Below are 24,209 nucleotides of genomic sequence, written 5' to 3' on the forward strand. Positions count from 1 at the left end.
GGAAGCTGGCCTTGTCGCATGTCTTCCCAGCATTCCAAACCATTACTACCTTTTCTCAGTGTCCCTGGACCAGAAAAGTACAAGCACCTGCCAATAGGAGACCCACAAATGATTTCTTCATACAGAGATGTCCGTAAAAACAAATACAGGTAGAGCAGAAAATAAATTCTAACTTTTTCAGATACTTTTTGGCCTATGTCTGTCAGGTGCAATTTGGGTTTCTTTGGGCAATTAAGATGAATTATTTTGCATGACTGATATAAAGCATCCTGTATTTGAAGATTACTGAACTCACTCACTCTTCAGTGGTTTTGGAATCATTGGAATAGTTCAAGAAAATATATTGCTGTAGCAGTGGTAGTATTATATTACCTATACACAGGGGTCCTATGTGGTCTAGGGTGATGGTTTTCAAACTTTTTCCATGGCAATTCACAGTAAAAAATGCATTATACATTGAGATATAAAAATAAACACCCACGAACCCAAGATTCATGAGATAATATATTTATTTTCTGCACTCAACACTGACATTTTCTGGTCAATTTAATTCTAATCTATTTCATTGAAAATACTGGTTAGGACATACTAAATCAATCGTGCTACATTGCTTTCATCTCCCACTTGTGAGTTGCACCCCACAGTTTGAAAAACATAGTTCTGGAAAAAAATAAAGGACAATGAGGCAGTTGTGTATTTATATTGAAGATATAGTCTTCAATACATACATATTGAATATAACTTTCATTGAAGAGGCAATGTGAATTTAAAACAGGCCAGAGAGGCATAAAGGAAAATTACGTTCAATAACATTTTAAGGTTTATCCTACTCTCCACAATTATATCCTCAGAGATCTGATCATTTTGCAGCGTTTTTTTTCATTTTGATTACAATCAAAATTGCTAACAATGATAAGAAATCTTAATCTTTGCAGTAAAAATTTGTAAAGGGCAAACATTCTTTAGATCCAGACTTGAATGTAGTCTTTCTCAAACTGAGATTCAAGGACAGGTTTTTGGTGGTCTATGAGATAAGTTGGCCTCAAGGGTAGTCAAGTTTGAGAAAAACAGGCCTCAGATTCTAGAGTGCCAGGATGATGATGCATTTACATTGTGAATATGTGGTTACCCTAGGTTTGAACTTCAATAATTTTGCCCGTGTATTTTTGTTTCTAAAACTCCAGTTGACTGTAAACATTTGCTGGAATTACTATGTATGTTTTTATTAGTATCAGTCTGTATAAATGACTCATTTTGTTTGTAAGGGAATGTAACATTACTTAAAAAGGATAAAGCATTACTTACAAAACAGTTAAATTACTGCAGGAAATAAAAGTCAAATTTCTTAAATTACGGATATGGTTGCCTTCAAAGTCTCTGGAACATAAAAACAAAACATGACAAAGCTAAATTTTAATCACAAGCAGTAATAAATTGGTTAAGAATTATTTGCCTTTCTAATAAAATATCTTTTTTCATATATTCATTTCATATAGATTTTAAAATGTAGCCATTTATAGAATAGTTGAAATAATATACGATATATTTAGTTGAAATGTTTTGGGATACATCATAATTATGTGTTTATATGGGCACATATGTTATCCTGAGAAATGTGAAGAAAATAAGAATTAAAATAGAAAACTTTTATTATGGTAGGTACTCATTTTACTAACAGATGTTTAATAGCGAAATATATTAAAGGTTTGTTCAGATTTACCAATGACATTTCCCTAAGTGACCCTACTTTGCTACAGCCTACAGAAGATTCTATTATTACTGCAGAAGCTGCTACTGCTACAAGTAATATTTAACTCCACCTCCCTAGCCTAACATTTCTTGGAAGAAAGTCCCAATAACTTTTTACCACTGGGGAAGCCTTATGCAGAGGGGTACTAACAGGCTGTCCTTGGGCAGTGACTTCTCAGCTCAGTGAGCTGCTACTGACCCCCCTGAAGTGCCCTGCTGTGTGGCACCACGTCACCAGAAGGAATCTGGACTGAGCACCTAAATTTGCCATAAAAGTCATGTTTTATTGTCTCTTCTTCATGGTTATCATGAAATTTATCTTTTAGTGACCCTCTTTCTTTATCTTATCACTAAGAAGATGGTACAAGTTGATAAAGCAGAGAACGAGTTAGCTGAATTTTTAGGGATATACTTTCAAAAGAAAATGTTGGTCCTTAAATCTACTCATTTTATCCCAGGACTTAGTTTAGTGATCACTGTATAACACAGAACTATTGAGAAATAATCCTGACAAAAATATATGAGTTCAAGTGTGATACAGCTGGTAAAATCTCTGTGGCAAACATGGGTAACATTAATAGAAGTGCCTGTATTTCCCTGTCTAGGCCACATGCAGGATAATCGGTTTTATTGTGGGTACTGCAATTAAAACAGACATTGACAAATCAAGGTATATCTAGGGCAGCAGAAGACCAGGATGGAAGGGGTCTGGAAACTGAAGTCAATTGAAGAAAAGAGTGTATTTATACCAGAGAAGGGCAAAATAAGAGACATGTATTTGAAATCAAGCTGTAGAAGATATCTCAGGGTTTTTCTGTTCCAACAAATGGCAAAATTAGGTTTACTAGACAGAAGATGTAAAATATTTCAAATTTAAACTCAAACTTCCTAACAATCTGTGGTATTGAGAGAATGAGCTCTTGATACTATAAGTATTTAGCAGAGAGAATATCTCTTTAGAATTTTGTAAACAGGATTTCTCTACTTACATAGAACATTATATTAGAATCTTAAATCTTGATTCTAGATCACCTGCCTAAAGAAAAAGTTCTGTTATTCTATTAAATTGGAAGGTAAATACTTATAATATTATTTTTTTGGTCATTAGGTTTGGGCAAGGCTTTTGGTCTCTTATAATATATGTGTGTCAATAGCAGACATGGCATTTCTTCTTCATATTTTATTGCTATTACCAAGAAACTACCACCATATGATGATTCTCTCTTGAACCTCACAAAATACCCATTGTTAGGGGAATTGATTATCTTATTTAGCTTTCTTTGTAACCTTTTTCCTGTTAAAGTAGCAAAAATATTTGTTAGTACTAATTTACTAATTTATAAATATCAGTGAAAGGCACACATCTAGACACAAATTAGGAGCTTGTGGCTAATTTAAATTATTAGTTTAATTTAACTTTGAGTTTAATTTCACCCTGAGGTATACTTTGACTTTCTTCCTAGAATCAGAGATTTTTGGGTCTTTATATGCAGAGATCTGGTTTTCAGCATGTATATTAGCTAAGGCATAAAACCTGCTTCCTGCTCCCTAGCTTTAAGACCTGATGGAATTGGCAGGGAATATTTTTCTTACTGTTTGGTGTCTAGGCCACCTTTTCCACTTAATGAAGCTCTGAGTCAACCATTTATTCTTCCCTTTATTTATGGAGGAACTGGTTGAAAAGGAAAATTTGATCCTTGGGTCTGAGGAAAAACAACAATAAAAAACAAAATCACCAATTACCTCACCTGTCCCTTCTCAGCTCCAATTCTCAATTCCCAAGCATCATTTCAAACATGCCCATCTCCTTAACGGTTGCTTCCTCCCTCACCTTTTAAACATTTCTGGTCCTATTTCACAGAGAAAATTGAGGTACTGGGGAAGGGGACGCCCTAGACTTTCTGCGTCTAGATGCACCCCGTGTTCTCATCTCAAGAAGAAGAGATAGCTACTCTTCTACTTTAGGCTAATTCCTTCATCTGTTTCTTGAGTTTGATTTGCATTCATGTATGTCCTAAATTATATGGTCAGTTTTGGTGAATTTGCTTTGGACATTCTTTGTTTTTATCTATTAGGGTTAGTTATAGGTACATATAATAGAGACCCAACCACTGCATAATAGTATAAATACACAAGATATTTTTCTAAAAAAAAAAAAGTTTATAGTACAGCGATTGAGGGCTGGTACAGCAGTGTAAATGAGAAATTGGGATTTAAGGGATGACTATGGTCACTGAATTATTATATAGCTATTTCTTTTTGCTTTCTGAAATATTGGAGTAGATAGAGGGAAATTCCTAAAATCTTTGAACTGCAATTCAACTGCCTTGATTTTTATATGATTATATAGCCTTTATCTTGTAACCTTGTGATTGTAAAAACTGTGTGACTGACCCTCACTTGCACCCATTTTATCCGTTTTTTCAACTTTGGAGTTTTGTGATCACTAAAGACAACCCCCCAGTGTTTATTAACGAGGGGCCTTGGGCCAGCCCAGAACTAACCCACCCTAATTGCAAAGTTGTCTTGATAACCCAAACTGGATCTAACCAAAATGGGCCTGCCTGACATGCACAGTAGCGTAGACTTTAACCTATGTCACCTATACCTCATTATAATACTAAAAATCATGCCCATCATCATATTAAAGCCACTATTTTCATAATACATTCTGTGATTAAGTACATAATCAATTTGCACATGCTGAATAATTAAATAATCTCATATTGAATCATCCGGAGTCATTGTGCTCATTATCCTAAAACCTGCCCATCTTTTGATACTACAAAACTATCAGAACTACTGCAGTGTGGGAAGACAGATTTTGGGGCCAATAGGACATCTGAACTCCTGCTTTATGCCTAGCATTAAACTCTTTCTCTCTCTGGATCCCTGGTGTCTCAGGGGAGTACATCAGGCAAAGAATCCACTGCCTTTGTTGGTAGAGGTAGTTTTACAAAGTTGTTAGAAACTGAAAATATTTCATATTTACTGTTCACAGCCCTTGTTCATGCCAAGATGATGCTAAAGTTCAAGCCATCATATCCATTTTCTTTTAGATGAGGAGACTTCACAGAGGTCTCTGTTTTTACTTATATCTCATTGATCAGATCTCAGTCATATGGCCATATCTAGATAAAAGGAAGGCTGGAAATATATTCTTTTAGCTGAGCACATCACTGCTTTGAATAAATCAGTTCAATTTATTGAGAAGGGAATGGAGAAGGAACATTTTAGCGTAATATACACCAATTAGATTTAACTTATTTAATTTTGTTTTGCATATCCTTACTTTTTTGTTCTACTTGATCTTTAATGCACTGAGAAAGGTGGATTTATGTCTCTTATTGCTTATATATGAATATTTTTTCTTTTGTTTTTGGTTGCTATATGGATACCATTTAGTGCATAAATATACATATTATACGCGTTTTTTTTTGGAAATTACACACTATTGCATTAAAATGTTTTTCTTTGTGTTTAATGCATGGTGGCCAGAATTCTACCTATTTTGATGTGAAAATACGATACCTGCTTTCCTTTTTAAAATGTCTACCTGACATACTTTTGACTAGCTTTTTGCTTTCAATCTTTCTTAGTCACTTAGTTATATCTGTATTTCTTGTAAGTACTGCTGAGTTAGGTTTTGCATTGTGGGCCATTCTGAAAACCTAATTTTTTTTTTGATAGGTGAGCTCAACCCACTTACATTTACTGATATTAATATATCTTGACCTAGGCCTGTTATTTAAAAATATTACTATACTGTTTTATGGGTTAAAAAATGGGCATCAATTTTTTTTTAATTGATTTCTTATGGTCTCTATACAGTGTGTATATTCTATTGATTACCTTTATAAGATATACCCTATAGCTTTTCTTTCATTTAACAATAATTAATTTCTCATAAGAAATGAAAATAGTATATGTTGTCTTCCCTTCTGTTCCTCTTCCAACATAAGATTTTTTTCAATCATGTTCTTTTTTTATTAGTGTTCATCATAGACATATCAAATATGCATATATATATTTAATGGTGGATTTCAGCTTTAAATGATATCTCTTTTTTTATTTTTTTATTTTTTAAAATTTTTAATTAATTTTAAATTAAAAAATATGACAACAGAGAAACACATTCTAAATGATATCTCTTGACCTGTTTCTCCTTTCAGTTTTATGGTTTTCACTTTATATATTTTCAAACTGCTTACTTATTTAGGATTATTATTTCTTCTTGTTATTTTGTCATATCTCTCTTTATCCCTGGTGACATTCCTTGTTTTAAGATCTACTTTCTGGTATGAAATATAGCCAGTCCAGCTTTTTAAAAAATTGATGTTTCATAATATATTTTCCATCTTCTACTTTCCAACAATCCATTTAAAGTTAATTTTATTTGACAACATATGGTTGGATCATATTTTCTCTTTGTCCTGCCTTTTACACGAAGTGTTTAATTCATTTGCATTTACTGTAATTATTGATAGGGCTGGATTTAATCTACCATTTTTTTAAAAATCTACAATCTTGATAGTTGTTTTCCTTTTGTTCATCTCTTCTATATTTCTCTTCTTGCTTTCTTTTGAATTTACTTTGAATGATTATATTTTGTTTCCACTGCTGACTTATTAGTTATACCTATTTAATTTTATTTGTTTTTAGTGGTTGCTCTAAGATTTACAATATACATCTCTAACATATCACAATCTTTCTTCAAATAATATCACGCCACTTCACTAATATGAGAGAGCATGTATTTCCATTTCCTTCCTTCCATCTTTTGTGTCAATGTTGTCATATATTTTTTCTACATATGTTATAAACATCATAATACATTGCTACTACTTTTGCTTTGGATGGGCAATTTTCTTTTCCCCTTTTAAAATAATTTTTTTGTATGCTGTATGGTGGGGGTCACATTTCATTTTTTTTCCTTGTAAGTATCCTGTTAGTGCAGCACCATTTGTTGAATTTTTGTTTGTTTATTTGTTTTCTTCGTTTGTTTGCTTGTGTGTTTGTTTGTTTGGTTTTGGGGAAGTGCATGGGCCTGGAAACGAACTTGCGTCTCCTGCATGGCAGACGAGAATTCTACCACTGAACTACCCTTGCACCCCAAAATAATTTATTTTTAATTGTGATAAAATATCCATATCATAAAAATCATTTTGAACATTTAAGTAGACAATTATTTGACATTAGGTACATCGACAATACTGTATAACTTATAGTACTATTTCTGGACTATTTTCATCATCCCGAACCAAAACTCATACTCAGTTGACAATAACTCCTCATTCCATTCTCCCCCATTCCTGGTAACCATTATTCTGCTTTCTGCTTCTATGAATTTACTTATTCTAAGTATTTCAAATAAGAGAAATGGTACAATATTTGTCCTTTTGTATTTGACTTATTCCACTCAACATGATGTCTTCAAGTTTCATCCGTGTTGTAGCATGTACCAGTACTTCATTTCTTTTTACAACTGAATAATATTCCATTATTTGGGTATACCAGTTATGTTTATCCATTCATCTGTTGACTGACACTTGGGTTGCTTCTACCTTTTGGCTATTGCGAATAATGCTACTATGAAATTTGGTGTACAAATATCTGTTTGAGTCCTTGCTTTCAATTATTTGGGGTATATACCTAGGGGTAGAATTGCTGGGTCATTTGGCAATTTTAAGTTTAGCTTTTTGAGGAGCTGAACTGCCAAACTATCTTCCATAGTGGATGCACCATTTTACATTCCTACCAACAATGTATGCAGATTTCTATTTTTCTGCATCCTCTCCAATATTTGTTATTTTAAGTTTTTTTTTCCAGTAATAGTAATCCTAGTGGTGTGAAATGGTATCTTGTAATTTTAACTTGTATTTCCCTCATGGCTAATGATGTTGAGCATTTTTTCATATACATTGGTCATTTGAATATCTTTCTTGGAGAAATGTCTATTCAAATCCTTAGCCTGTTTTTAATTGGATTGTCTTTTTTGTTGATGAGTTGTAGGAGTTCTTTATATATTCTGAATATACCCTTATCTGATATATGGTTTGAAATTATTTTCTCCCATTCTGTAGGCTGTCTTTTCACTTTCTTGATGTCTTGTGATGCACAAACGTTTTAATTTTAATGAAGTAATTATGTCTGTTTTTTCTTTCGTTGCTTGTGCTTTTTGGTGTAAAATCTAAAAATACAGTACTTACTACATAGTCTTAAGGATATTTTCCTGTAAGAGTTTTATAGTATTAGCTTTTATATTTAGGTCATCGAATTAATTTTTGTATATGGTGAGAAGTAGGGGTCGACATTTATTTTTTGCATGTGGATTTCCAGTTCTCCCAGCACCATTTTGTTGATATTATTTTCTTATTCGATGGATTTGGCACTGTTGTTGAAAATCAACTGGCCATAGATGTGTGGATTTATCTCTGGACTTTCAGTTATATTCCAAAGGTCTATATGCTTATCTTTATGCCAGTAGTATGCTGTTTCAATTACTGAAGCTCTGCAGTAAGTTTTGAAATCAGAAAGTGTGACTCCTTGAACTTCACTCTCTTTTACAAGATTTGGCTATTCAAGATCCCTTGAGATTCCAAGTATGTTTGAGAATCATCTTTTCTATATCTGCAAAAAAGCTGCCAGAATTTTGATAGGCATTGCATTACATTTGTAGATTGCTTTAGGTAGTATTGATTTATCTATCTATTTAATTTATTTTTTAAAAATATTTTTATTGACACATCTTCACGCACATACATTCCATACATGGTATACAATCAGTGACTCACAATATCATCACATGGGTAAGTATTCATCACCATGATCATTTTTTTAGAACATTTGCATCACTCCAGAAAAAGAAATGAAAAGAAAAAAGAAAAAACTCACACATACCATACTCCTTATCCCTCTCTCTCATTGACTGCTAGTATTTCAAACTACCCAGTTTATTTTACCCTTTATCTTCCCTATTATTTATTCATTTTTCATCAATTTATTTTACTCATTCGTCTATACCCTGGATAAAAGGAGCACCAGACACAAGGCTTTCACAACCACACAGTCACATTGCAAAAGTTATATCTTTATATAATCATCTTCAAGAACCAAGTCACTGGAATACAGTTCAACAGTTTCAAATACTTCCCTCCAGCTACTCCAATGCACCATAAACTGAAAAGGGATATCTATATAATGCGTAAGAATAACCTCCAGGATAACCTCTTGAGTGTTCAAAATCTCTCAGTCAGTGACACTTTATTTTTTCTCATTTCTCTCTTCCCCTTTTTGGTCAAGAAGGTTTTCTCAATTTCTTGATGCCATATCCCATCTCATCCCAGGAATTCTGTCCCACATTGCCAGGGAGATTTACATCCCTGGAATCATGTCCCATGTAGGAGGAAGGGCAGTGAGTTCTCTTGATGAGCTGGCTTAGGGAGAAAGGCCATGTCTGAGCAACAAAAAAGTGTCTCTGTGGGTGACTTTTAGGCATATATATAAGTAGGCTTAGCTTCTCCTTTTCAGGAATAAGCTTCAAAGGGGGGAACCCTAAGATCGAGGGCTCAGCCTAATTGATACAGTTGTCCCCAGTGCTTGTGAGAATATCAGAAATTTTCCAAATGGGGAAGTTGAATAATTCCTCCTTTCTCCCCAGTCCCCTAAGGGGACTTTGTAAGTATCTCTTTGTTAACTGCTCAAGTTACTCTGGGATGTATCAAGGCATCACATTAACCTGGACAAACCAACAAGATCTCATGCCCTATTCAAGATTCCAAGTACTTATGGTGTTCAACTAAACTGACCACACAAGTTAAATTAGGAAATGCGCTACCCAAAATATAAATTTTGCACCAAATAATCATTTCTCCTTTTAGTCTTACACAGAAGTTTAAGTTTTAAAATATGAACGCAGTATCGATTTCTTAATAATAAGTCTTCCAGTTTGTGAACCTGGGATTTCTTTCCATTTATTTAGGTTGTCTTCAATTTCTTTCAGCAGTGCTTTGTAGTTTTCTGTGTACAAGTGTTTCATGTTCTTGGTTAAACTTATTCCTAGGTTCTTTATTCTTTCAGATGCTTAATAAATTGAATTGTTTCCTTAATTTTCTTTTCAAGAGGAAGCTCTGCAACAGGTCCAGGCTGCTGTACAAGCTGCTCTGCCACTTGGACCATATGATCCAGCAGATCCAGTGGTACTGGAAGTGTCAGTTGCAAAAACAAATGCTGTTTGGAGCCTTTGGCAGGCCACTGTAGGAAAATCACAGTGCAGATCCTTAGGATTTTGGAGCAAAACCTTACCATCTGCTGCAGATAATTACTCTCCTTTTGAGAATCAGCTGTTGGCCTGCTATTGGGCCTTAGTAGAGACTGAATGCTTAATCTTGGGCCACCAAGTTACCATGAGACCTGAGTTGCCTATCATGAGCTGGGTGTTGTCCGACCCACCAAGCCATAAAATTGGGCGTGCATAGCAGCACTCTATCATAAAATGGAAATGGTATATACAAGATAGGGCCAGAACAGGTCCTGAAGGCACAAGTAAGTTACGTGAGGAAGTGGCCCAAATGCCCATGGTCTCCACTCCTGCCACATTACCTTCTCTTTTCTGGACCAGAGCTATGGCCTCTTGCGGAGTACCTCAGAATTGACTGAGGAAGAGAAAACTTGGGCCTGGTTTACAGATGGTTCAGCATGATATCTAGGTACCACCTGAAAGTGGACAGCTGTAACACTACAACCCCTTTCTGGGGTGTCTTTGAAGGACAGTGGTGAGGGGAAATCCTCCCAGTGGGCAGAATTTTGAGCAGTGCACCTGGTCGCTCATTTTGCTTGGAAGGAGAACTGGCCAAAGGTGCATTTGTATACTGACTCATGGGCTGTTGCTAATGGTTTGGCTGGATGGTCAGGGACTTGGAAAGACCATAATTGGAAAATTGGTGACAAAGAGGTCTGGGGAAGAGGTATGTGGATAGAACTTTCTGAGTGGGCTAAAACATGAACATATTTGTGTATCATGTGAATACACACCAGAGGATGACTTCAACAGAGAAAGGCTTTAATAATCAACTGGATAAGATGACCCGTTCTATGGATACCAGTTAGCCTCTTTCCCTAGCAACTCCTGTCATTGCCCCCCAATGGGCTCATGACCAAAGTGGCCATGGTGATAGGGATGGAGGTTATGCATGGGCTCAGCAACATGGACTTTCACTCACCAAGGCTGACCTGGCTACAGCCACTGCTGAGTGCCCAACCTGCCAGCAGCAGAGACCCACACTCAGCCCCCCATATGCCACCATTCCCTGAGGTGGCCAGCCGGCTATATGGTGGCAGGTTGATTACATTGGACCACTCCCTTCATGGAATGGGCAGTGATTTGTTCTAACTGGAATAGTCACATACTCTGAATATGGGTTTGCTCTCCCCACATGCAATGCCTCTGCCAAAACTGCCATCGATGGGCTGACAGAATGCCTTATTCATTGTCATGGTATTCCACACAGCATTGCTTTGATCAAGGAAACGCTTCACAGCAAATGAAGAGTGGGAATGGGCACATGCTCATGGAATTCTCTGGTCTTACCATTTTCCCCATCATCCAGAAGTAGCTGGATTGACAGAACGGTGGAATGGCCTTTGGAAAACTCAATTATGGTGCCAATTAGATAGCAGTACTTTGAAGGGCTGGGGTAATGTTCTCCAGGAAGCTGTGTATGCTCTGAATCAGCATCTGCTATATAGTGCTGTTTCTCCCATTGCCAGGATCCACGGGTCCAGGAACCAAGGGGTAGAAATGGAAGTGGCACCACTCACTATTACCCCCAGTGATCCACTAGGAAAATTTTTGCTTCCTGTAACTGTAACTGGTCTACAGGTTTTAGTTCCAAAAGGGCAAGTGCTTCCACCAGGAGAAACAACAATGATTCCATTGAACTGGAATCTAAAACTGCCACCTGGTCACTTTGGGCTACTCATGCCCCTGGAACAACAAGCCAAGAAGGGGGTTACATTACTGGCTGGAGGTGATTGACCCTGACTATCAGGGGGAAATAGGATTTCAATTACACAGTGGAGGTTAAGAAAAAGTTTCCTGCAATATAAGAGATCCCCTAGGGTGTCTTTTAGTACTACCATGCCCTGTGATTAAAATCAACGGAAAATGGCAACGACCAATCCAGGCAGGGCTACCAATGGCTCTGAAACTTCAGGAGTAAAGGTTTGGTTCACCCCACCAGGCAAAGAACCATGGACAGCTGAAATGCTTGTTGAGGGTAAAGGGAACATGGAATGGGTAGTGGAAGAGGGTAGTGATAAATATGAACTATGACCATGTGATCACTTACGGAAATGAGGACTGTAATGCTGTTTTGTTCATGCTATAGTATTTAACTTGTAAGGTATCAAGTTTAAGAATGAGTATTACCCAAGAACTTGCACCGTATTCTGGAGAGATTTAATGTGTTTCCAGTTATATGGAGGGCAGTTGAGTATTGTTGGGTGAGGAAAAAAATGTGTCTCTTATTGTTTTCTATTTAGAAATTAGGTACGGTTTAAGGTGATGAGTATAGTTGCCAAGTTGACAAGGGGTGGACTGTCATGGTTAGGTTCATGTATCAACTTGGCCAAGTGGTGGTACCTCTTTGTCTGGTTGGGCACGTGCAGGCCTGTCTTTTACTATGAGGACATTTCATAGAATTAAATCATGATCACGTTGGCTACATCCACAGCTGATTCCATTTGGAATCAGCCAAGGGGAGTGTCATCTTTAAAGAGTGATACTTAATCTAATCACTGGCAGCCTTTTCAGGAGGATTCAGAAGAGACAGTCTCTCTTCCTGCTTTGGCTGGCGAGCCTCTCCTGTGGAGTTCATCCAGACCCTCCATCAGAATTATCAGCTTCACAGCCTGCCCTACAGATTCTGGACTCTACATTCCCATGGTTATGTGATACACTTTTATAAATTTTATATGTATGAATATTTCCTGTTGATTCTGTTTCTCTAGAGAACCCTATGTAATACAGTACACTTTTATAATTCTTTCTATTTCTGTATGTCAGTACTTATGTTCCTACTGTCATTCTGATTTTAGTTATTTGTGTCTTCTCTCTTTTTCTTTATCAGTCTGGCTAAAGATCTGTCAATTTTATTGATCTTTTAAAAAATAGCTTTTCATTTTGTTGAATCTCTCTGTTTTTCTATTTCATTGATCTCTAATCTTTGCTGTTTCCTTCCTTCTACTAAATTTAGATTTAGTTTGCTCCTCTTGTTTTAATTTAAGTGTGAAGTTAGTTTATTGATTTATGGTCTTTGTTCTTTTTTTTAAATATTGGCATACAGAGCTATAAATTTCCCTCTGAGCACTGTCTAGACTGCATCTCATAAATTTTAATATTCATTTGTCTGAAGATATTTCTTAATTTCTTCACTGACCTATTGGTCACTAAATACTGTGTTGGTTAATTTCTACATATTTGTAAATATTCCAGTTTTCCTTCTGTTATTGATTTCTAGCTTTATTGAGCTGTGGTCTGTTATGATACTTTGGTTGATTTCAATACTTCAAAATTTATTAAGATTTGTTTATGGCTTAACATATGGTTTATCCTGGAAAATGTTCCATTTGCACTTAGAAGAACATGCATTCTCTTGCTGTTTGGTACGGTGTTCTACATATGTCCATTAGGTCTAGTTAGCTAATTGTGTTGTCCAAGTCCTCTATTTCCTTATTGATTTTCTGTTTATATGTCTATCAGTTATTGAAACTGGTATATTGTAGTCACCAATTATTATCATAGAACTCTCTATTTCTCCCTTCAATTATATAAATTTTTGCTTTCTGTATTTTGGGGCTTTTTGTGAGGTGCATGCATGTACGTTTATAATCATTATATCTTCCAGTTGGATTGAATGTTTCATCAATATACAGTATCCTTCTTTGTGTCTTGTAATCTCTTTTGACTAAACCTCTGTTTTGTCTGACAATAATATAACTACTCTGGCTCTCTCTCTTTTTTTTTTAACTAATGTTTTCTACTTATTTCATTAATAAACAGTGCATACTACAAGCCCTTTATCCTAATCCAAGTACTCAGTTAAAAAGATTAACAATAAACCCTGGATGGCATAGACATGATTTGTTTGGTATGATTTAAACATTTAAAAACAGCAATTAACATTTAGTACATCACATGACCACTTTTGCTTTTAACAAAGTAATCATTAGACATGGTAACAAATACTTGATGATTTTTCATTTAGAAATATTATAATGTTAAGACTAAACCTATTGCAATAACAAAAATTTAATCCATTAACTCTAAACTCTTCATTTTTCCTTCTTCAACCTGCTGTGGTGTGTCTTAAGCTGAGCTAGTCAAATTTTAGTATAAAATTCATTTAGAGTGAAAGATTTCTGTTTGAATTGATAGAATCCCACAGTTCCTTTGAAAATGTAAGATATCTATAGTTCCATAAACACTATCATTTCACATACTACAAAGCCACAAAAAGTATCATGTAATAGCTGTACTCAAAAATACGACTGACTGTGGATTGTGGTTGGATTGATAACATGATAAAATCTTTTACTATAAACATTTCCAATGTTAACTTTTTTGATATGGAAAGCAAAAAGTTACTTTGCCTAAAAGAACACTGAATGACTCAAAAGCAAAATAACTCTTAATGGCGTTTGAGTAATGCTTAAGAGCCAAAGGTGATTTTTGAAATGTGGTGCTTTATCTCTCTTTTTCCAAGGTATTTTAAAAGGATTTTAGCCAGAGTTGAGGTGAATGTTTAAAAAGGCAAGTAATGATTTAACAGTGTTCTCAATAAAAAAGCCACATGTAGAAAGTAAGAATTAAATAGAATAATATAAATTGCTAGTTACGCTAAGAAGAATACTTTATGTTTAGTACACTATCTTTTCAGGAATGCAGAGAAATTTTACAAGCCAAAAAACCAAGACTTAACTATGATAAGAACTTTTATTACTAATTAGGCAGGTGGCTCACATAAGAAAAGGCTAAAATCCTAGAAGTAATGTTAATTAAGTGTATGTGACAGAAATGAAAGACTAGAGATAAGAATCCAGATTTTCTGTTATCTAGCTAACACTAGACGTTCTGTTTCCAAGTAATAGGTATTTCTTACACCAAAACACCAATGCTCAATTATTTTGTGAGTCTAGCTCTCTTTTGAGGACTGTTTTCCATCAATCTGTGACTATTCCAAATTATGGAAATGGGAGAGGAGAGAGAGAGAGAGAGAGAGAGAGAGAGAGAGAGAGAGAGAGAGAGAGAGAGAGAGAGAGAGAGAGAGAGAGAGAGAGAGAGAGAGAGAGAGAGAGAGAGAGAGAGAGAGGAGACTGCCTCTTTAAGATTCCTCTAATGTTTTTGTCCGCGGGGATTTGGAACGATGTCTGGCTTCACAACTGGCTCCCCAGGGATCTGAAGTGGCTGACAAAAAATAGTATTAGCAATCAGAACATACACCTCCAATTTTGGAGGCCGAGGTCCTTAGAGCCACCCAGTCCCCACTGCTACCTGCCATGTATCCAAAAAAAAAAAAAAAAAATGAGAAATGGTAGGCACTGCATGGAAGGTGGAATTCACTGATGCTTATCCTACTTTACCAGCCTCCTCATCTGGCTGTTTTCTGGATTCTGCACAGTGTTCCACTAGACTCCAGAGCTTTAAACGAATTGATTCAGACAGTTTCTGCCAGTTCAATAGTGGTTTTGGTGAATGACTGATTCCTGGAGCTTCTACTCTGCCATCTTCCCACAAACCTCTGCAATTATCTTTTAAAGAGATTAAAATACAATAGGAGGGCGGGCCACGGTGGCTCAGCACACAAGAATGCTTGCCTGCCATGCCAGAGAACCCAGGTTCGACTCCCGGTGCCTGCCCATGTAAAAAAAAAAAGGAAATGTTGGTATTATTTACTTTTTGTTCATTTTTTAAAGCATTGCTCATTTCTTTGTGAAAAGGCACATCTGGTATCTTATTCCATCTACTTGAGGAAATTCATTTAACATTTCTTGTAGTGTAGGTGTGCTGGAAATAGTATCCCTCAGCTTCTGTTTTTCTGAAACAGTCTTTATTTCATCTTCTTTTTAGTTTTTCTTTCTTTTTTTTTTGCATGGGCAGGCACTGGAAATCAAACCTGGGTCTCCGGCATGGCAGACAAGAACTCTGCCACTGAGCTTACCATTGCACTACCCTTTTCATTTTAAAAACACATTTTTTGCTGCATATGAAATTCTGAGTTCCAGTTACTTTTTTCATTTAGTTCTTTAAAGATGCAGCTCCATTGTGTTCTGGGCCTACATAGTTCTTGTGTTGTCAAGAAGTCTGTTCTATTTATCTTTGTTGTATTGTATGTAATATTTCTATTTTCTCTGGTTGCCTTCAAGGTTTTGTCTTTAGTTTTGGTTTTCAACAGCTTGACAATGATTTGTGCAGTTTTTCCTGTATTTCTGCTTGGTTTTTTTCTGAGGTTCTTAGTGTTCTAGTTTGTTGTTTTATGTTAATTTGGAAGATTCTTGGCCAGTATTTCTTTAGGTATTTCTTCTGTTCTTCTTTTTTTTCTTTAACTCAACTTATACATTTATTAGAGAATTCTGTATTATCCCCAAACTTTTAGATTCTCTGTTTTGTCTTTATTTTACTCTCTTTCCTCATTTTGCTTCAGTTTGAAAACTTTCTGTTCACCTGTCTTCAAGGTCATTGATTTTTTCACCAGCTGTGTCCAGTCTCCTGAATCAAATTTTTTGATTCTCTTTTATAGCTTTCAACTCTTTGCTGACATTTTTCACGTGTTCATGTATATTGTCCACCTTTTCCATGATACTATTTAACTTATTAATCACAATATTTTAATGCTTCTGTTTGGTAGTTGTAACATCTGAGTCACTTTAGGGTTGGTTCTGTTGATTGCTTTATATTCTGATAAAAATGTTTTTTTTTTTCTTGCTTTTCTTTTCTTAGCATTGCTGTTCTCCATGTCTTTAGCAGCCTAACTCTCGTGTGAGTTTCCTGCTCCTACCCAAGTAGGCATGACCTACTTCTTTGTATAAGTGCAGAATCCTGGCCTGGAGAGTTTTTTTTTCTGCTCCTAGCCTTGGGGCAGAGAAATTTTGCTTCTACCTTTCCTAGCAAAGCAGAGAATCTTTGCCTGGGCCTGGGTGCAGGAGTGCTTCCTACCCCACCCTAGTGGCTTAAGTTTTTTGCTTTGTAACAGGGAAAAGTCTAGGGAAGAAGTATTATTTTGTGCCTATGTGCTACCAAAGACAACTCTCTCTGGTCTTCTTACTGCTCCTAGTTATTTTATGAGCTGGTGGAGGCCAGTGGAAAAGAGCCTGTGAGGGATAACTGACTCTCCTTGAGTGTGAGGATCCTAGTTATTCTAAAGTGTTACATTAGCCCACACTAAACATTTACAAGTTCATTAAAATTTTAGCAATTTTTCATCGCCTTGCTTTTATGACATCCAATTCTTTATCCTGTGCTCTGCTCCAAATTAAATGGTTTACATGTTCCATTTTTCCTCTTAAGAATTCAGTGTATTTGCTTGCCTTATGACTATAGCTTTCTGATGGGCTCCAGGAAATATGAATTTGTAGATTATAAAGTGTTTTCTTACTTGAAGAAAAGGAGCAATCCTGTCTTATGGCTTTCTATATCCTAAGCGCAATATTGTTTGAATGAAGTTGCAATTTATTTTATGTATGCTTCTGTAACTTTTCCTTCATAATTCATATCATGTTCTTAAAATGGATCCATATTGATGGAAGTACTGCTAATTCATCCACTTTCACTGATGTATATACATACATATATCTCTGTCTATCTATCTGTCTACCCATTTATATCTATCACATTTTATTTTCCACCATTTTCCATATCTTCTACTATCTTGTTCCACCATCTATCTATTGTCTCCTATCAACCATGCTTAAATTTTCAAATCTCAATATAAGGATTTAGTTTACTCTATTTACCTTTAGTTCACCTTTGGCTATTTCACCAATTCATAAGCTTGTTTATTGCATTTCTTTCTTTTTCTATTTTCTACCTGTTATGGCAGTGTTCAGAGTTTTCATATGGCTTTAAAATAACTATATTAAAGATTTTAATCTGTTGTCTGTCTATATATTGCAAGCATAATTTCCCAGGCTGTTAAGTGTCTTTTTTTAAAGATGTATTTTCCCCCTTTAAATCAAACTTAAAATTTTTTTGACCAGCAAATGTATCAGATTTTCTAGGTTATATCTTGTTAAATTAAAGTTCATGTGCAAAGTAAAGCTATATTAATTGTTAAAGAGATGAATACCTACAAAGCAAAAAATATTATTACTAGTATTTATTCTGGGATATTATTTACTATCAGGAATACATATAATATGAGTTGTTTAGAATAACTAAAATTTACAGATAGTAATTTTAGTAATGAAACTTAAACAAGGCACCTTTTTGATAACAGTCTTAGTTTCCTAGGGCTGTAGTGTCAAAGTCTATAAACTGGGTGGCTTGAAACAATGAAATTTTATGCTTTCACTGTTATAGAGGTTAGAAGTTTGAAATTAAGGTGTCAGCTCCCTCTGAAACCTGTAGGGGAGAATCCTTCCTTGCCTCTTCTGGAGTCTAGTGTTTGCCAGCAATCCTTGGCATTCCTTGGCATATAGATCCCTCAGTCCAATCTCTGCCTTCTCTATCTCCATTTGCCTTTCTCCCCATGTCTGTCTGCTGCATGCAAATCCACCCCTTCTATAAGGACACCAGTCCTGTTGGATAAGGGGCACATCCTACCAGTTTAGTGTAACTAAACATTAGTGTAACTAATCCCATCTCCAACAACCCTATTTCCAAATAAGGTCACAATGAGGTAACGGAGCTAGGACGTCAATGCATCTTTTTTGGGGGACACAATTGAATGCATAAGTAATAAATCTTAAGTATTTTAATTTTTATCTGAAGTGTATTGTATATTTTATTCTCATTTAAAAGGAAAGGAAAGGTTTATAATTGTAAGTGCATAATACCTCCCATGCTTGCCTCTTGTTTCAATACATGAATTTTTATTTGCTAATTTACTAATCTAAGTATTGATCAATTTTGGTTAAGTTTGGATTACTGAGTGTGCAATACTGGCTAGTGTAATCATTTGAATGAAAATTCAAATATAGTAAAGAACATTGAATTTAAATTTCCTTTTCCTTGATGATTTTAGCTCATGTCAGATGAGCTAAATGTCACACTAAGATGCCTTCTGGACTTAGTAAAGATTTTTGAGATGTTTGTCTTCCTCTAAGTAGTTTCAAATTAGTGTATTTTGAATTGCTTGTCTAGTATTTATAGCATCTCAGTCTTCTGCTTTATTTTGGACTATCTGTTGTCACTTTTTACCACAATCAATGTTTCTGACTCTATCTTTCCCCCATGCATTTAATTTTGCATTAGAAGTGTGAGAAACCAAACAACCAACCTTTAGAATATTTCCTACAAGAAAAAAAAGACATGAGTGTTTACATATGATTAAAATGATGTATATGCAATTTATTGATTGGGACTTTTTAGCATCCATTTTGTTTTTAATTTCTTATTTTTGAGTTTGTATTCTAAAAAAACAAATTTGCTGGCTATTTGATTCTAGAAAGGCAGAGTGATACTTATTACCAACAAAGATTTCCTTGGAGCATATTGTGATGAGAAAATTTAAAAAATAAATCATGCTAAATACAATATTCTCATTATTCAGAATTTAGGTATGAAACAAATATGACAGGCTTTTTGTAGTAAATTTATAGATGACTATATAGACAGAAGAAAGGTGGTGGGGATGTTATAAAGATCCCATGACATCCCTTCTGTCTTCCTTTTTCCTGGTTCCAAAGTGTCTTTTTGGATTGTTTTGTTTTGGTGAGAATTATGGAAGACATAGTTTAGATAATGTGAATATTTAATATAAATAAAGTAATTTGAAGAAAAGCATTATGATTTTAACAATTTGCTATTATAAAAAAGCCAATATCCAAAATCCATTAGGCAAAAATAGAAAAATTACTTGACTTCTTTAGAAAAAAAGGATGGGGCAACTTACAGCCAATGTAGTCTTGGCATATGTTGACAAAGAGGTTTATCAGGCAAATGGGTCAGGGCGTTATTCATCAGTACTCTGTAAAAGAAAAGAAAGAAAGTCACATTCTTCTGGTTGTTTTCTCATCTTAAGTCAAGGATGGTATTAACATTATTCTTATGAAACTACTACAATTTATGAAGTTAGTAGTTTTCTTTTCATTTCCGGTCTGTAAGTTCTGTTCTATTTAAGTGCTTGTTAGTAGTAAAATTTTGACAAGTGTTAGCTGTCATATTAGATCGAGGAAGCAGCAACATTAGTAGCTGAAATAGAGTCTGTACTCTTCAGCAGTAAGAAGTAGAAAGAAAGCAACTTTGAACGTTATTTTTCTTTATCAAGATTAATATAGGAAAGTAATAATTTGCTTAAGAATATGTCAATAAAATATGATATGAGGCTGTATTTAATTTTGATGGGGTGACATTCTAGGACTCAGAAAGCCTTACACAATTGTTCAAATTTTCAAAGCTACATTTAAAGCATATGATGAAAAGGACTTTTAGGGTTTTAACACTTACCAATTTAATGTATCGAACTTAAAGCAGTACTTTTTGTTCATGTCTTTTCTTTCAATTGAAATATTTGCTTTAGTTTAGTACTTACAAGAGAATAAGAGAATTTAGTCCGTAAAATGTTAGTGGGGAAATTCGACTGAGGTGATTATCTTCGATTATCCTGCCAACCAGAAGGAAAAAAATGGATTCATTTATATATTTTTTAGAATATTAAAACTAATATCATAAAATGCATACAAATAAAACATACAGCCATTCTAATCTGTGGAGATCTTCAAAAACACCAGGCTTCAGGAAGGTTATTCTGTTATAACTGAGATACCTGAAAAAAAGGAGAAATAAAATAGAATACATTTGTACCTTCTTGATGTCTTAAAACAAATTGAAAAAGAAAACATCCATTTTAAATGTTTTTCTCACTGTATAGGATAACATATATACAAAGCAAAGAAATAAAAAAGCAATAGGAAAACATCCATTTAAAATATTTTTAGGTATCATTCTCATCATGTTATCTGTCTTTGAATCTCTAAAACTTTCTTATCACTTACCTTATCATGCCCAGTTTCAAGTTTCCCATAATCAATTAATGAAATGATTAATCTATTTATTAATCCATCTGCTCATTTATTTGTCAAATTGTTTGAGTCCCTACTCTGTTGCACTGTTAGGTATGTCATCCCATTCTTTGAAGGGCTTAGAGTCCTGAGGGGAGATAGTATGTGAACAGCTTATTATGGTGACAAAGAGAAGAGACATGTTTATAATGTATTCTGACATTCCAGAGAAGAAAGCCCCCGATTTGATGGAAATGGGAACTGCAGAACATGGAGGAGTGAGAGGACAGGAAGTCTTTGATAAGGGAGGCAAAACTGAGAAGACTCTTAGATGAAGAAATGGTATTCACAAAACAAAGAATGGGAGGGAGTTATTCTAGATAGAGGAAATAGCTAAGGCAAGAGCATAAGACAGAGTAACAAGTTCGAGGAACACCAGGTAATTCAGTTTGGCTTCCTCATGATATGTTGTGGGGAGAAGCAGGAGATGAAGCTGGGAGCCAGGTAGGGACTTGTTCTGGAAAATTCTTGCTAAGGAGTTTGGTACTACCCTACTACTCAATTTTACTTCCTATTTTTCTACAAAGTGAATGAACTCTCTGATTTACTGTGTTAATCTCTTCCTCCTGCCATGTTTATTCCTATCTCAATCTATTTCAAGTAATGATTCAATGCACTGAATCTTCCGACAGCCTGTTTGATTCCTGGTTCTGCTACTTATTAACAGTATGACCTCAAGCAAGCTAATTAACTTCTGTAGGCCTCAGTTTCCCTAGCTCTAATATGGGGATCATATCAGTACATACTTCATAGGGGTGTTGTAAAATTTGAGGTGACACATGCCATAAACATTGGCACATTGTAGCCTGTAATTCATAAGCACTCAGTACACATTTATTACAGCAATATCTCTGCTCATGCCTCCCATTCCAATTTCTTTCCTCTTTTTTTTCCTCTCTGCTATGATTCATATGGAAAGTTCACATTTCACTTCCATGGATACATGGATCACACTGTTCTTTTCCACTCTTAGAATTGACATCATATAAAAGTTCTCCTTCTGGGAAACCTCTCTCCCCTGCCAGGTTTGGCTTTTACCGAGGGGTAGCAAGGAACGATGTCCCATGCTACAGCCATTTCTTTATAAATCTAGAGTCTCAGTTGGAGACAGGAAGGGGTAAGGAATAGCTTTGACATCTCCCATGAACACACCAGGAGGCTCTCTTAAAAGCCAAGAGACCCCCACCTCCTAAAAAGCATGTGCTCCACCCTGAATCCTCTGCTCATCTGTTTAGCACAGTCCTATTCATTTTTCGTAACCACCCTTCATTGCTCTGGATCCAAAACGACCACTTCTTTCAGTGAATCATAATAGCAGTTTGGTCTGGAAAACACAGGTTTAGGACTTAAGTAACCTCTTTAATTGCTCCCAAATTGTTGAATATATGTTGGCATACTTTTCTCCTCTTTGGCTTCCAGAGAGCAAGAGGCATGGCATTCCTCCAGGGGTTATACAGCATTCTACCCAAAATTGTTAAGTGTAAGCTGCTTGTAAAAGCATGACTGATTTATCTTTCTGGGCTCCGTGGTGTCTAGCTGGAGAACTTATGCACTGTAATGGCTAACAGATATTTAAGGATGTATAAAGAGCAAGTAGTTAGTAATTATTTAATAAAAACCCACAGGTATGTGACTTCTCTAGCACCCAAGCAATATTCCAGTGTTATGAAAAAAACTATGATAATAGATGGAGAGCACCTTTAAATTTATCTCTAGTTCTGTAGTAATTTTCAAGAGTTTCCTCCACATCTTTTGGACTTTAATCTAAGCAGATGCTGGTTTAACAAGTTTTAAATAGGTTTTAGGGGGTTGGAGAGAAAGATAATCAGAACCCTATGAGAATGAATCGAAGAGTGACTCTAGGTAGTATGACGTGAAAGAATGTAGAGAGGATAGAAGGGAAAAAGTACATGGTGAAGTGGTTACCATTAAGGTTTTGAGTCTCTTTGTTGCCTTCTTCCATTTTTCTAGTAAATGATTATGTGCCCTTCTGAGTCAAACCCAGACTCTGACATCCCAAGCTAGGAATCTGAATGGAATGAATTTCTGGAATTAGTATAGAAAGTGGGATTAAAAGAAATGGGACAGGAATGGAAATACAGAGAGTTATTTATTTATGTAATTTTTGGTTATATTTTTCATACGGTAACTTCTAAGAGTTTGGGGTCAACTGCTTGGAAGACCTCAATGAAATGGGAGTTCGAGAAAACCTATTTTAAAAAGCTTTGCTCTTTTATTTTTACAGTGTTTTTTCATATAAGCAGAATTAATATTAAAAGAATAAGTGGGGAATTATTTGGGCTTTCTCCTTAAGTATACATTATTATATGGCTTTTTTAGTTTAAGTTCATTCAATAATCATTCCTGTCATCAAGACTATTATATATTGAATTCCTACTATGTGCCAGACTTTTCACGAATTTTCTCATGGACCTTTGAGATAGGTTTATTTTATAATAGAGAGAACTGATGCTTAGAAAGGAAAAGTAAATCATCTAAGGTGACATACTTAGTGAGTGATGAAGTCAGGACTCAGACCCTGACTCAAAATCCCTTTTTCTTGGCCACTAGGCTATGCTACCCCTTTAGCACTATTTGCACATCTCCTGGGCACTGTTGGAAGCAGGAGGACTGATGTGGAATGGGTCAGACTGACAGACCACAAGGAATGGACGAATTAGTTGGCTCTGGTACTTACAGTTTAGTAAGACTGTACAGTCCTCTGAAAGCATACATGGATACAGATCTAATTTTATTGTTTTGCAAGCACCTGTGAAAATGATTATTAAAAAAGTAAGCATAATGAAATAATTTAGTAAAGCTGGATTTTCATGTAATTTTATTTTGGTATAAAACATCGTGCATAATTAGGCTAGTTTTTATTTAGAAAGTTTAGCTATAGAGGCAAACATAACATAGGTAAAAATAAATATTTGAATTTTTTAGGAATACAACTTGAATGCATAGTGCCCACTTACTCATCAGACAGGCCTAGGAAACAGACTTTTAGGCATTCCCTGCTATAATTCTTCAAACTTGTAAGTGCTAAAGCAGTGCTGATAAAACTACATGGATATGGCATGTTTAATGTCTCAAACTATATTCCATGTTAATCATAAATCTGCCAAGGAGGTCAACTGTAATAATCATTGACTTACATCCCCAACCTGGTTCCCAAAAGT

At 35.3% G+C, this 24,209-nt stretch overlaps 1 protein-coding gene across 1 annotated transcript in view; it reads right to left on the bottom strand.

Annotated features, from left to right (window-relative positions):
- Positions 1-24,209, bottom strand: part of RXFP1 (relaxin family peptide receptor 1) — a 113,377-nt gene that overhangs the window by 28,858 nt on the left and 60,310 nt on the right. Inside the window, exons 6-10 of the mRNA XM_077139555.1 lie at positions 23,726-23,797; positions 20,661-20,732; positions 20,499-20,570; positions 19,860-19,934; positions 1,306-1,377 (exon numbers count right to left, since the gene is read on the bottom strand). Coding sequence (XP_076995670.1) covers positions 1,306-1,377; positions 19,860-19,934; positions 20,499-20,570; positions 20,661-20,732; positions 23,726-23,797 — 363 coding nt within the window. The remainder of the gene's footprint in view (positions 1-1,305; positions 1,378-19,859; positions 19,935-20,498; positions 20,571-20,660; positions 20,733-23,725; positions 23,798-24,209) is intronic.

Source organism: Tamandua tetradactyla, chromosome 22 (genome assembly GCF_023851605.1).
Source record: "Tamandua tetradactyla isolate mTamTet1 chromosome 22, mTamTet1.pri, whole genome shotgun sequence".
Taxonomy (NCBI): domain Eukaryota; kingdom Metazoa; phylum Chordata; class Mammalia; order Pilosa; family Myrmecophagidae; genus Tamandua; species Tamandua tetradactyla.